This window comes from Phycodurus eques, chromosome 5, assembly GCF_024500275.1.
Source record: "Phycodurus eques isolate BA_2022a chromosome 5, UOR_Pequ_1.1, whole genome shotgun sequence".
NCBI classification, from domain to species: Eukaryota; Metazoa; Chordata; class Actinopteri; order Syngnathiformes; family Syngnathidae; genus Phycodurus; species Phycodurus eques.
Genome location: NC_084529.1, coordinates 6,079,110 through 6,093,252, shown reverse-complemented (window position 1 = coordinate 6,093,252; position 14,143 = coordinate 6,079,110). Strand labels below are relative to the sequence as shown.

The window sequence follows — 14,143 nt, the reverse complement described above, 5'->3', positions numbered from 1 at the left end:
AGGATGAAATGTTGTTTTCAGTTGATATATATATATATTTTTTAAGAATTACTGTGCTGCACCTGAGATGAGTCCAATTTGTTCCGATTTCATTTGAACTTTTTTTTTTTTTTTTTTTTCCCCCCTTGTCAACCTGTGGATCAATTGAAATGCAATACTGTTGAGCCGCACCTGTTGAGTGCTAACATACCGCACGCTGTCCATCACCTCCTGTCAGTTATTTTGCATAGATATCGCCGTTGCTTCCGGACTTCTTCTTTTTTCTTTTTTTTTTTTTTCTTACACACATTCAGTCTTGTTATGCATATAGTACTGCAAGTCGACTTCACTTCCTTATACACTCAGATAGAGGAACTAAGCAGCTTTTTGTGTGTGTGTGTGTGGCTGTCCTTGGCAACGCTCCCTTTTGCCCGGAGCTTTATTTGACATTTGTTAAAGGCATGAGTCAATAAAGCATAAATAATTCGTTCGGCGTTTATAAGATCTGGTCAACGCGTAAGGTAAGAATACAATTCTAATAACCTACATTTTGTGACTGTCGTCGTTTTTGTTTCCCTTCACCGGCGAGACAATATGATAAAGCTGACAGCAAGGACTAAAGTGACTCACGCCATTGTTGTCGGAAATTGCTACAGCAAACATGTTAGCCTGGTCACTTTTGTATAAATTCGGCAGCTTCGGGAGAACAAAATTCACAATGGCGACATTATTTGATTTCGTGGCGAGTCGCGGCTTAAATAACTCAATAATGTCTCATTAAGTGACTTTTTATTTTTTTTATTTTTGTTGCATTTCCTGCTTCAGCGTTGCCATTTGTGAAAGGCGGCTTTGTTTTGTCGACGCCTTCGCAGAAACGTGGATTCCATTGTGTTCTGTCAGACTAAATGGCATTAACAGTGCAGGTGCAGCACACCACGATTGTTACAATACAGAGTTGTTCTCACAACCTTTCATACAATACTGGCACATTTTTGGGGGTGGGATCCAATTATTTCCTTTATTACTATGACTTGTTTAATGATTTTGTTCTTTAGAAATGTAGATTCATTTGAATTTGATTCCAAAATAAAATGAATTTTGCCCTGTCACTCATGTTTTCTCAAGAATGGTAAACATCTTCGAAATTCTCCAAGCTAGATTATGAAAACCTATGCGCGCGACTGCATTAATAACTTCATTTTATTTTGTTGGAAACAATTTGCTCCTGCCTTTTTTAATTGGTAAACATGTCTGCAACCCATCATTCATTTTTTTTTCAGGTGAACGTAGGTGTATCTGTGAAGAATAGTTATGATATATAAAAGAATACTTTACATTTGAAACGAGACTAATGTGCAGATGCCAGAATAATTACTGGGGAAAAAAACAAACAGTATATATTAGTAGACATTTTAATTTACCACACTATATTAGGTTTCTTCCTTGGCCCTTGCAAGGTAATATTAAAATGGATATACTGTATCAGAAAAAGTGAGCTGAACACGGGGCAGACTTTCTATTGACGTTATGACCATAATTTGTTAACCATTGTAGTTTCCAAACCTTTAAATATTACACATCTTTTTTTGACAAGTATGCAATACTATACACCGCTTGAATACACTATCGGTACGTCAATTATGATTCCTGTTTCAAAAGCGGGATCTTTGTGATTGGCAGTCATCATTAAATACTCTAAATGTTTATGTCCCTCCATGTTCCATCAAGGTTCAAGAGATGGCGCACTGGGGGAAGCAGGGAGAGATAACAGAGTACAGGAAGAGTATGATCAAAAGGGAAATGGAGATGGGCATGGTCATGACGGTCTTTAGGCAAAAGGTAGAGAGGTTGACTGTTCAAGTCATCATGGAAACGCGGCAGGTGGCCTGGACACGCACCGCAGAGAAGACTGATGGTGTCTGTGAGTATTTGCTCAACTTGTAATATTGTGCATGTTCAAAGTAGTCACACATTTGTCAGCCAAATGCCATTATGTTGCCATGTTAATTATTTTAAAAAAAAGGGTTGGGTTCATCCGTCAATCTATCATCTACACACATGGTTATAACTGTAATTGTTGGCACCCCCCTCATTAAAAAAAATCTAATAAAAAACACAAACATTTAAAAAAATTAATCAATAATGAAAGCACCCTGGAAGAAAAAAATAATAAATAAGCATAGCCTAATTGGAATGTTGCACTTCAGCTCTCTGTTTTCCTGGTGTGGTTTACAGCTATCACAGGGCGGGATCTCTGGGTGTACAATAGAATGTAACCACTATGTCCATTTATATTGATGAGAGCATGCTTCATCTATATGATGCTTTTATATGGGGGGTTAGGGTTATGTTGCAATCATTTAATAAAGATTTAATGATCAATTTATCAATTTCAAGTAGAATATATTCTGTTAGTATGTTTTTATTATTTAAGGTGACATTCCAACTGAAGGACATAAGTCTTATGTGGACCCACAGTAGGTACTGAAATAACTTGCTGTTGCTCGCTTGAAGGGTGCCTTTACCAGAATGCGCATTGCAGCTCCTTCCACACATATTTTATAGGATTTAGATAAAGGCTTGTCAAAATAGTCCGATGTTTTGTTTTTGAGCACTTTTGGGCATTTTTTTAGCTCTGCGTTTTCATTATCCTCCTTGAGGACCATGACTAGCAGTTGAGACCAAGCTTTCTGACACTGGGCGTTTAGCTCCAGAATGCCTTGATTGTGTTGAGATTTCATTGTAGCCTACACAGATTAAACTATGTCAGCTCTCAGGAGATAACCGTTCACCTTCCACAGTGTTCTTTTCTTTGTCCACAAGGTACAGGATAAATTGTTGGTATCTGTTTCGCCTTCTGCAAGTTGCAGAGAGAAACGGCCTCACTTATCAAAGAGTGCGTAGGATTCGGACTAAACGCGTACGTACATGCAAAAGTTGAAAATGGCGTACGACCAAAGTCGCACCCAGGCACACCTGTAGGGAATTTGCCTTGATGAGAAAAAAATAAATAAAAAAGAATTGCGTCCCATTGACAGTACACTGCTACGACAACTGAAAAGAAGTCCTAAGAATTTACTTAATATAATTTTATTATTTTGGAGAGGAGTGGAACTCAAAGACCCCTTATGAAGAAGACCAATTATGAACTCAGGTTTCCCTTGCCTGGACGCGGGTCACCAGGGCCCCCCTCTGGAGCCAGGCCTGGAGGTGGGGCTCGAAGGAGAGCGCCTGGTGGCCGGGTCTGCACCCATGGGGCACCCACCGGTTGGAGGGGCCATAGGGGTCGGGTGCAGTGCGAGCTGGGCGGTGGCCTAAGGCGGGGACCTTGGCGATCCGATCCCTGGCTTCAGAAGCTGGCTCTTGGGACGTGGAATGTCACCTCTCTGGCAGGGAAGGAGCCCGAGCTGGTGTGTGAGGTCGAGAAGTTCCGACTAGATATAGTCGGACTCGCCTCCACGCACATCTTGGGCTCTGGTACCAGTCCTCTCGAGAGGGGTTGGACTCTCTTCCACTCTGGAGATGCCCACGGTGCCCACGGTGAGAGGCGCCGAGCAGGTGGTCGCTGAAGCAAAAACTCGAGCATGGGAGGAGTTCGGTGAGGCCATGGAGAAAGACTTCCGGACGACTTCGAGAAAATTCTGGTCCACCATCCGGCGTATCAGGAGGGGAAAGCAGTGCACCATCAACACTGTGTATAGTGGGGATGGGGCGCTGCTGACCTCGACTCGGGACGTTGTGAGCCGGTGGGGAAAATACTTCGAAGACCTCCTCAATTCCACCGACACGTCTCGCCATGAGGGAGCAGAGTCTGGGTTCTCTGAGGCGGGCTCTCCTATCTCTGGGGTTGAGGTCACCGAGGTGCTTACCTCGGTGGCAAGGCCCCAGAGGTGGATGAGATTTGCCCGGAGTTCCTCAAGGCTCTGGATGTTGTATGGCTGTCCTGGTTGACACGTGGTTGAATGTGTCCTTCGTTAATTCCAGTCGGGAGCAGTCGGTGAGCGCTGCTAGGATGCAGCCAGCCACCCCCAAATGCAAATTTGCAATATGCATATTACACACACCTGTAGGGAATTTTCCTTGAAAAATCACAGTTCCGGCGGCACGGTGGACGACTGGTTAGAGCATCAGCCTCGCAATACTGAGGAGCCCTACACCCTGAACTGGTTGCCAGCCAATTGCAGGGCACATACAAAGAAACAAACATTTGCACTCACATGCACACCTACGGGCAATTTAGAGTCTCCAATTCATGCATGTTTTTGGGATGTGGGAGGAAACCGGAGTGCCCGGAGAAAACCCACACAGGCACGGGGAGAACATGCAAACTCCACACAGGCGGGGCCGGGGATTGAACCCAGGTCCTCAGAACTGTGAGGCTGACGCTCTAACCAGTCGTCCACTGTGCCGCCATAAAAACATCATAATGATAAAATACAATCATAAAACAATGAAAACTAAATTTAAAAAAGGATAATACCCTTGCCGATGCTGCCTTGACAACCTCACCGAGCAATCTATGTGCCCCTTATCGCTAATGTGTGCATCCAACAAAACTCTATACAGCTCATCTTACCTTTTGGCTTTGACATAATGTTTCATCCGGGGTGGTCTGGCCGAGGCTTGAAATAGGCAGACCTTTTGGCCATCCGAGCTGCTAAGTCTTGGGCAGAGAAACTTGCTGTGGGTCGGTTGTGTTGCAATTCTACAATTATACACCAGCCCGCCACCCCCAACAAATATTTTTGTGCCTGCAGTACCAACCTTCTACCAAAAGAGGAAGGTAATGCACTGTGAAGGGAGTTTGAATACAGGAGAATGGAGGTATATGTATGGAACTGGCGCCACGGTGGCCGACTGGTTAGAGCGTCAGCCTCACATGTTGTTGAGTTTGCATGTTTTCTCCGGGCACTCCGGTTTCCTCCCACATCCCAAAAACATGCATTACTTGGAGACTCTAAATTGCCCGTAGGTGTGACTGTGAGTGCAAATGGTTGTTTGTTTGTATGTGCCCTGCGATTGGCTGGCAACCAGTTCAGGGTGTACCCCGCCTCCTGCCCCATGACAGCTGGGATAGGCTCCAGCACGCCCGCGACCCTAGTGAGGTGTTAATGTTAATGTTGATAATCAACATTAACATTGAACATTTTGAGTGGCAAATATTATTTACTGGACAAGGAGTATATAAAAACGGTTATGTACTGTAACTTAAGCTGTCAGATAATTGTAACAGATTTAAAAAGCAGGAACATTTTGGGCTAAATGACATACAGTACTCACCTTTCATTTGTCAAAACTGAACTGAAGTACAATACTTCATGTGGATGTGAAAGGCCCAATTCGACTGGGTTTGCCTTGGAATACGCCACTGTGCTTAGCCAGTGATAGCCAGCCCACAAACTGTGACAGCATGGTGCATCACTTGACTGTGCTTTGATTAAGAAGCTAACTAGCCAGCTAGCTAGTCCGTTAGCTGCACTAAAATTCAAACATTCCTCGCAGTTATATGCTTCATTTTTTCAAAGTCAGCCGGGATAGGCTCGAGCACCCCGCGACACTGAACAGTATTGCCACTATGTCGTGACCCAACTTTATAAAAGTTAACAATAGGGAAAACGTATTGTTTAAAACCAGCCCTTGAAAACAATTACATCATATTTTTAAACATAACTACACTATGCTTACATGTTCAAAGTGCCTTTTAGAGCACCGTATTAGGAAACTGAAGATAAACATGTCAACTGCATAAATAAGTAAATAGAGTAAAATTAAATATAACAATCGCTCAGAATATGGCCAAAGTTTATTGGCTAATGTTTAAATGCAATCACCAACTGGTCATTTTTTCCACTTCTTGTCATCATTGACAAGATATTCAATACATCGTCATCAGGGCTGTTATTGGTGAGGGTAAATCTTAGACTTGTTTGAGACAGAGATTCCTAACTAATGAGTAGCAATTATTTGCCACAAAGTTTTACTTCAACAACATACCCACCTTCACAAGCACAAGCTTCCTCTTCTGTTGCCCTCCCCACACACACACACACACACACACACACACGTCACTTGCCCTCCGATTCATCGCGTCTTGGTGCCCAAGCCGGTGTGCGAGGTCGAAAAGTTACGACTAGATATAGTCTGGCTTGCCTCCACAAACTGCTTGGGCTCTGGTCCCAGTCCTCTTGAGAGGGGTTGAAGTCTCTTCCACTCTGGAGTTGCACACGGTGAGAGGCGCTGAGCAGGTGTGGGTATACATATTGCCCCCCGGCTCGGCGCCTGTACATTGGGGTTCAGCCCGGTGGACGAGAGGGTAGCCTCTCCATGTACCATACCATGTACCATGTCAAGCATACAAAAATGCACTTTCAGCCCCCCTGCTGTGTTCTCATCAGTGCACCCAGCTCATCCATTTTATGACTTGCCAGCACTTAGACGCTGGCTCTGCATCCTCCTCTGTGTTACTCCTCTTTGCCGAAGTTTCAGGCAAATCCCCGCTGGCGCTTATGACTCATTAATGGAATTGGTGAGAACGAGCAGCTAGTCGCGTATCTTGCTGAGCAGCATGAAGGTGAAACATCATATTGCACTTGAAGTTTGGTTTCAGTTACAACATATGTTCCCACACGTTGTAAGCAACTTACAGATAGATGTCAAATTTATTTAGACGAAAAAATATGTATTTTACTGAGCTGATCAAAGAGGCATTGTGAGTCGACTGTTAAAGCATTTTAGTCGTGATATTCATCGGCAAAACAAAGCAAAGCAAATTTATTTATATAGCACATTTCATACACAAGGTAACTCAATGTGCTTTACATGATTAAAAGCATTTAAAAACAAAGAAAACAGCTTGTAAAAAAATAAAGAGAAAAATAAAAGGACAATTAAAACAGCGTACAGTGCAAGAAATATCATTAAGAAGTGGAAATGCTCAAAAAAGCATGAGAAAAAAAAAAGTTTTTAACCTGGACATAAAAACATTCACACTTGGGCCTGACATCACTTCTGTTGCTAAATCTTGCTTCACCATGTTTGCTTCGGACTATGTGCTCCACTATTTGACCTGAGTCTGTTGATTTCAGAGCCCTACTGGGTTTATATTCCATGAGCCTTTCTTTCGTGTATTCAGGACCGAAACAATTTAGTGATTTATAGACCAGTAGCAGAACTCTAAAATCTATTCTAAAGATGACTGGGCGCCAGTGTAAATACTTTAGAATTGGAGTAATATGCTCTCACGTCTTTGTTCTGGTCAGAACACGAGCTGCAGCATTCTGAATCAGCTGCAGGTGTTTCATGCTCTTTTGCGGGAGTCCAGTCAGAAGACCATTACAATAGTCAAGTCTACTTGAGAAAAAAGCATGGATGAGCTTCTCCTTGTTTGCTGGATATTATCTTCAGATGGTAGAAGGCAGTTTGACTAATGGATTTGATACAGCTGTTGAAAGTCAGGGAGACAGAAGGAACACTGGAGACGGAGAACACAAGAGGATCAGTACAATTGCAGGAAGTCAAGTAATCACACGAGGAGGAATCACGAGAGTTGGCCTGTGCACCACGGACGAGCGTCAATACTCTGGCACTGGATTCGTGGATCTGGCAGGCTTATATGCAGGTAGTGATGAGGGCTGATTGATAACAGGTGCGTGGGCGAGGAGGTGATGATTGCTGGGGAGAGAGAGAGCGAAAGCCAAGGAACAAAGCGCCACCCAAGACACAACACAAAACATTTGAAAATAGGAGGGTTTTACAAGACATAACGTTCTAAGCAGCAAGACACAACACAAAACATTGGACCAACATCTGTCACGTCCCCGTCCTTGGTCAAGGCGCCCTTCCATCGGATGATGCTGAGTCATCTTCTTGAAGGCGAGACATCTTCCTTTCTAAAAATCGTCCATAATACTAATGCAAGCTAAGCAAATAAATGATAACTTCTAAAATATATTTAACAGTGTCGCAGAACGGTTCAAATGAAGGGTCAATGAGGGGAAGCGGGGATTTATTTTTCACAGTGGGGGTGTGGGAGATTCCAAGTGCTGCCTCATCTCATTCCTCATTCGTTCCGATGATTGTTTGGGTGATGCTGATGAATCCATCTGCGCCTCGTGTCACCTTATCTCCTGTTCCTCTGATTGTTTGGGAACAACTGCAGACTGCTGCGCTTTTTGTCCTTCAGCCGCGTCAACAAGGCCAATGGTTTCCCTTTGGGCCACTGAATGACATACACAGTAGAAAATGTTGGCAGCCAATAACTTAACCCCTTGTCTATTGAGACAGAAACCGTTTGCCTTGTAAACATGTCTGCGCTTCCAAAACACGCAGACATTGTCAATGAAGCACACGGATAGCGCAGCACACACTCTTTGAGCTACTTATTTAATTGACTAAGCCTACTGAAACGTTCGTCTCCAAATCGTACCATTATGAGAGGTCCACTTATGAAAACCTCAGCATCTAAACATTGCACTTTTATTAGACCAATGAAATATCGCTTCAGTACCTTTAATTGCTGCTTGACAACATGCAGGTTCAAAGTAATGGCCACTCGTCAAAATATGTCTTGACTCACCCAGTCCGTGTTGCAAGGAAGCTTAGGCACCGCTGATCTATCCCTTTTATATTGATGGACCTCCAAACATGCGTTCAGCCATAAGCACAGTATTCTGATTAAATTCCTTTTATTGGATTCATTTCCTACAGAATAAAAAATGTGCTCTCCTTTAAATTATTAGTGTGTTAGTGGAGCGGTGGGCACATCCTGACTGGTGATAACTAATCTGCTATGTAAGGTGTTTTCATATTTAAAGTGTGCTCCATTTTTCTGATTGATTTCAATGGCATTTACAAGTCTCATGCTGCATGATTTACAGCCAGCCTTAGAATTCAATGAATTATGTCTCTTTGGTGGTCTGACCGGACAGACGGATGGACGGACTGATGGAGTGACTGGTGAAAACATTACTCGCCTTTAGACTTTCACGCTTGGCTGAAATAATTAGGAATGTGTTTTTTTATTACTTCCTATCATCACAAAGTAATAATGGTTACTTAGCTGAAGCAGTAGTTGAGAAAACTGAGTGATTAAATGTGATTGCTCATGTAACACAATTATAATGACTCACTCATAATTATTTTGGAAATGTGTCCTTCTTTGTTTCAGTGGATCTATTTGAGATCCGAGAGGTTCGTCCAGGGAGAAATTCCAAAGACTTTGAGCGGTTCAAAGATGGCAAGGATAAACATGATGACAATACTTGTTTTACCATCTTCTATGGCTCACAGTTTGTTCTCAACACCTTGAGTCTGGGAGGTGAGTACTTCATATGAGCATATTAAACGTCGTAGCCTTGTGCATATATACAGGATGATGCATTGCCTTCAATAAAGAGTGAATTTTATGTGATCTCAATTGTGCAATAGCATGGGTCATTGTAGTTGGTATGAGCCATTGGTTGAATTTTTAGTAATTTTTTGCTTTGTCTTGGGAGCTGAAATTTGAATTATGAGTGAGCTTCACATATGCATACACCGCGACTCGAGTGAAGGGGGGGAAAAAAAGGAGAGTGACAGTCATCACTGTTCTTGAAGCCATTTATTTAATGCGACAAACACTCAAACACATACAGTGCAGTGAAAAAGTATTGGCCCCCTTCTCAAATTCTTATCCATCCATCCATCCCATTCTCTGAAACGGTTATCCTCACTAGGGTCGCGGGCATGCTGGAGCCTATCCCAGCTGACTCTGGGTGAGGCAGGGTACACCGTGAACTGGTCACCAGTCAATTGCAGGGCACATATAAACAAACAACCATTCACACTCACATTCACACCTATGGGCAATTGAGACTTTTCAATTAACCTACCATGCATGTTTATGGGATGTCGGAGGAAACCCGAGTACCCACAGAAAACCCAATCAGGCACCGGGAGAACATGCAAACTCCACACAGGTGAGGCAGGATTTTAATCCAGGTCCTCAGAATTTTGAGGCAGATGTCCTAACCAGTCGCCCACTGTGCCGCCATCAAATTCTTAGATTTTTACATAGTTTCCCTGCTTTAATGTATAAGATCATCAAAAAATGTAAATATCAGACAAATATAACCCAAGTGTACTTAAAATGCAGTTTTTAAATTGTGGTTTCATATTAAAGAAAAAAAACTAGTCAAAGATACCTGGTTCTGTGTGGAAAAAGTAATGGCCCCCTAAATCTAACCACAAGCTGGGCCATCCTCAGCAGCAACAACTGAAATCAAGCGTTTTCTATACCTGGCAATGAGTCTTGCACATCTCTGTGGAGATATTTTGGCCCACTATTCCTTGCAGAATTGTTTGAATTCAGCAAGAATGGAGGGTTTTCGAGGATGATCTGCCTTTTTAAGGTCATGCCACTGCTTTTCAATCGGCTACAAGTCTGGACTTTGACTAGGCCAATCCAAAACCTCCTTTTTTTTGGTTTTTGTTTTGTAAGCCATTCAGAAGTTGACTTGCTGCTGTGCTTTGGATTGTTATCCTGCTGCAGAACCTAAGTGCGCTTCATCTTGAGGTCACAAACTGATGACTGAACATTCTCCTTCAGAATTTTCAGTTAAAGAGCAGAATTTATGGTTCCATCAATCACAGCAAGTTGTCCGGGTCCTGAAGGAGCAAAGCAGCCTAAGATCATCACACTACCACCACTGTCTTTGACTGTTGGTATGATGTTCCTTTTCTGAAATGCTGTGCTACATTTACTCCAGATGTAACGAGACACACACCTTCCAAAATACTCTCCCAAAGGTTTTGGGAATCATTAAGATGTTTTTTTTGTTTTTTGCAAAAGTAAGACGAGCCTTTATGTTCGTTTTGGTCAGCAGTGGTTTTGGCCTTGGAACTCTGCCGTGGATGTCATTTTTGCCCAGTCTCCTCCTTATTGTTGTCTCATGAACACTGACCTTAAAAGTGATGCAAGGGAGGCCTGCAGTTCTTTAGAAGTTGTCCTCATTTCCTTTGTGGCCTCCTAGATGAGTCATTGCTGTTCTCTTGGGGTAATCTTTGTACGCTGGCCACTCCTGGGAAGGTTCACCACTTTTCCATGTTTTCTCCATGTGAGGATAATGGCTCTCCCTATGGTTCCCTGGAAACAAAGCGTTAGAAATGGCTTTTGTAACCCTTTCTAGACTGATAGTTAATTACTTTATTTACCGACTGCTCTGGAATTTCTTTTGATCGTGTCATTGTGTTGCAGCTTTTTTCAATCATTTGTCTGAGTTGATTTTGTTGGGACAGATTCTGTTTAAGTTATTTCTTGATTGAAAAGGTCTGGAGGTAATCGGGCTTTGTTGTGATCAGTGAAAATTAACTAATAATTGTGATTAGTTATTTCATGATTTGACAGGGGGGGTGATAACTTTTTCACATAGGGCCAGGTAACTGAATAGTTTCTTTCCTTAATATATGAAATCACCATTTAAAACAGTGCTGCTCTATTATTTTCTCTTGCGCCACCTCCCCTCTCCCCTCCAGGAATAAGAACAAAATTCCATTGGGAGAAATACATTTATGAAAGCCTCAGCATCTAAACATTGCATTTTTGTTAGGAGATCAGTGAAATCTCGCTTCAGTACCTCTGATTGCTGCTTGACAACATCCAGGGCCCCTGTGATTATAATGACAGATTTCCCAGGTAGTTGCTCATTAGTGATCCCCAGAATTTTTTTTAGAGCTATCAGACACCATATCATTGGTAAAACACAGTACTTTGGTGTTCTTCTCACTGCAAAAACGTTTGACATCCTTGACAGGCTTTGCACTTGGTGATGGAGCTTTCTGAAAAATTAGAATATCATGGAAAAGTTTATTTATTTCCATAATTCCATTCAAAAAAGTTAAACTTTCATAGGTTATAGATTCAGGGCCAATAATTAATTTTTACATAATTTGGGCTTCCAACTCATAAAACCCACAAAATCAGGAATTCAAAAGAATTAGAATGCTGTCAAGAAATCAGCCTAAATTTTGGAGGCTATAAATGTTTTAAACGGTGTGTCACACACTAATAAACTCAAAGCACGTTTCCCAAGGTGTCATTAAATTGCTTCAGTTTAGTTCAATTGTATCAGTTGTGTTCAATATGGGGAAAACGGCAGACAACTGGCCAGACGACCATCATTGATACCCTCCATAGGATGGGTAAGCCACGAAGGTTGATAGCTAAGGAGACTGTGTCCAAACTTATCAATGGAAATTCTAGTGGAAGGATAAAATGTAGCAGGAGAAGATGAACCAGCAAAAGAGATGACCGTGGGTTTCAGCAGATTATCAAACAGAGAAGATTCAAGAATCTCCCAAAGATCCAGAAAGAGTGGAATGAGGCGGGAGTCACAGATTCAAAAACCACCACATTCAGACTCTTCCGGGAGATGGGTTACAACAGTCTGGTTCCTCGGATCAAGCCACTTTTGAGCCGAAGCCAATGTAGGAAGTTTCTCAATTGGGCAAAGGAGAAGAAGGACTGGACTGTTCGCCAGTAGTCCAATGTCCTCCTTCCCATGGGCTCACCACCTGTGGGAAGGGCCAAGAGGGTCAGGGGCAGTGTGAGCTGGTTGGTGGCTGAAGGTGGGGACCTCGGTCTGATCCCAGGCTACAGAAGCTGGCTGGAGCTGGAATAGGTGGTGATCAGGATGTGGAGCGTCCAAGAGGATTTTGCATGCCCTTGTCTTAGTCCTGGCAGCGTGCAAGTCCTCAAGAGTGGGTAGGTGGGTCCCGATAATATTTTTCGGCAGCCTTAACTGTCCGTTGCAGTCTGATTTTGTCCTTCTTTGTGGCAGCACCAAACCAGGCTGTGATGGATGAAGACAGAACCGATTCAATGACTGCTGTGTAGAACTGACTCAACAGCTCCTGTGGCAGCCCGTGCTTCCTCAGAGGTTGCAGGAAGTACATCCTCTGCTGGGCCTTTTTGAGGATAGAGTTGATATTGGTCTTCCACTTCAGCTCCTGAGGGACTTAGGAACTTGAAGGCCTCGACAGTTGACACAGGGCAGTTGGACAGCCTGAGGGACACCCGTAGTGAGGGATGTTTCCTAAAGTCCATGATCTTCTCTACTGTCTTGAGCGTGTTCAGCTCCAGGTTGTGTTGGCCACACCAAATCTCCAGCCGCTCCACTTCCTGTTGATATGTGGACTAGTCACTGTCTTAGATGAGGCTGATTGCTGTTGTGGTTCGTGCAAACTTCAGGTGTTAAACAGCCGGGTGCGTTGAGTTGAAGTCGTATGTGTGGAGAGAGAAGAGTAGCGGAGAGAGGACATATCCTTGGGGGTTTGGGGGGTGATGCAGTCCTCTAGCACTTAGAGCAGTTCAAATGACTAATATTGCAATAGTCCGGTGCAATGACCATTGTGCAAAGGGCGCTGAGACTTCAAGGAGTGTATGTTCTATTGACCCTTTATTGCTTTTTTTGTCAATGTCTTTGTCTCAAAGTGTTCTCTGTCAATTGACTGTCTGTTGTCGGACTAGAGCGGCTCCAACTACCGGAGACAAATTGTTTGTGTGTTTTTTGGACATACTTGGCAAATAAAGATGATTCTGATTGAAATTCCTTCTGATTCTGATGGGTACAGGCAAGCCAAGCGTAATGCAGATTTTGTGCTTGCTGAGGCAAAAGCTCAGTAATCGGAGGCGTTTGGTAAGGCCATGCAGAAGGGCCTCCGGACGGCTCCAACGAAATTATGATCCACCATCCAGCATCTCAGGAGGGGGAAGCAGTGCACCATCAGTCCTGTGTATAGTGGGGATGGGGAGCTGCTTTAATGCTCTTTTCCGGGAGTCCAGTCAGAAGACCATTACAATAGTCAAGTCTACTTGAGATAAAAGCATGCATGTGCTTCTCCTGGTCTGCTTGACACATTCAAGCCTTCACTCTGGATATGTTCTTCAGATGCTAGAAGGCAGTTTTAGTAATTGATTTGATATGATTGTTGATCTATCAGAACACCAATGTTTCGGACTTGGTCTTTGTTTTTTAAAGAGAGTAACTCCAGGTCTTTACTAACAGCGATCCTCTTTTCTTTATTACCCCAAACAATTATCTCAGTTTTATTATGGTTTAATTGAAGAAAATTTTGGCTCATCCTGATATTTATCTGTTTTAGACAGTGACACAACACCTTAATTGAA

At 43.0% G+C, this 14,143-nt stretch overlaps 1 protein-coding gene across 9 annotated transcripts in view; it reads left to right on the top strand.

Moving 5' to 3' along the window:
- The first annotated feature begins 278 nt into the window (after positions 1–278).
- plcg2 (phospholipase C, gamma 2) overlaps positions 279–14,143 on the top strand; it is an 87,682-nt gene continuing 73,817 nt past the window's right edge. For 8 of the 9 annotated variants that reach the window (XM_061677217.1, XM_061677213.1, XM_061677212.1 and 5 more), the window contains exons 1-3: positions 279–500; positions 1,708–1,900; positions 9,146–9,295. In XM_061677217.1, coding sequence (XP_061533201.1) covers positions 1,717–1,900; positions 9,146–9,295 — 334 coding nt within the window. In that variant the 5' untranslated portion in view covers positions 279–500; positions 1,708–1,716. The remainder of the gene's footprint in view (positions 501–1,707; positions 1,901–9,145; positions 9,296–14,143) is intronic. The other variant, XM_061677216.1, reaches the window with a different exon arrangement.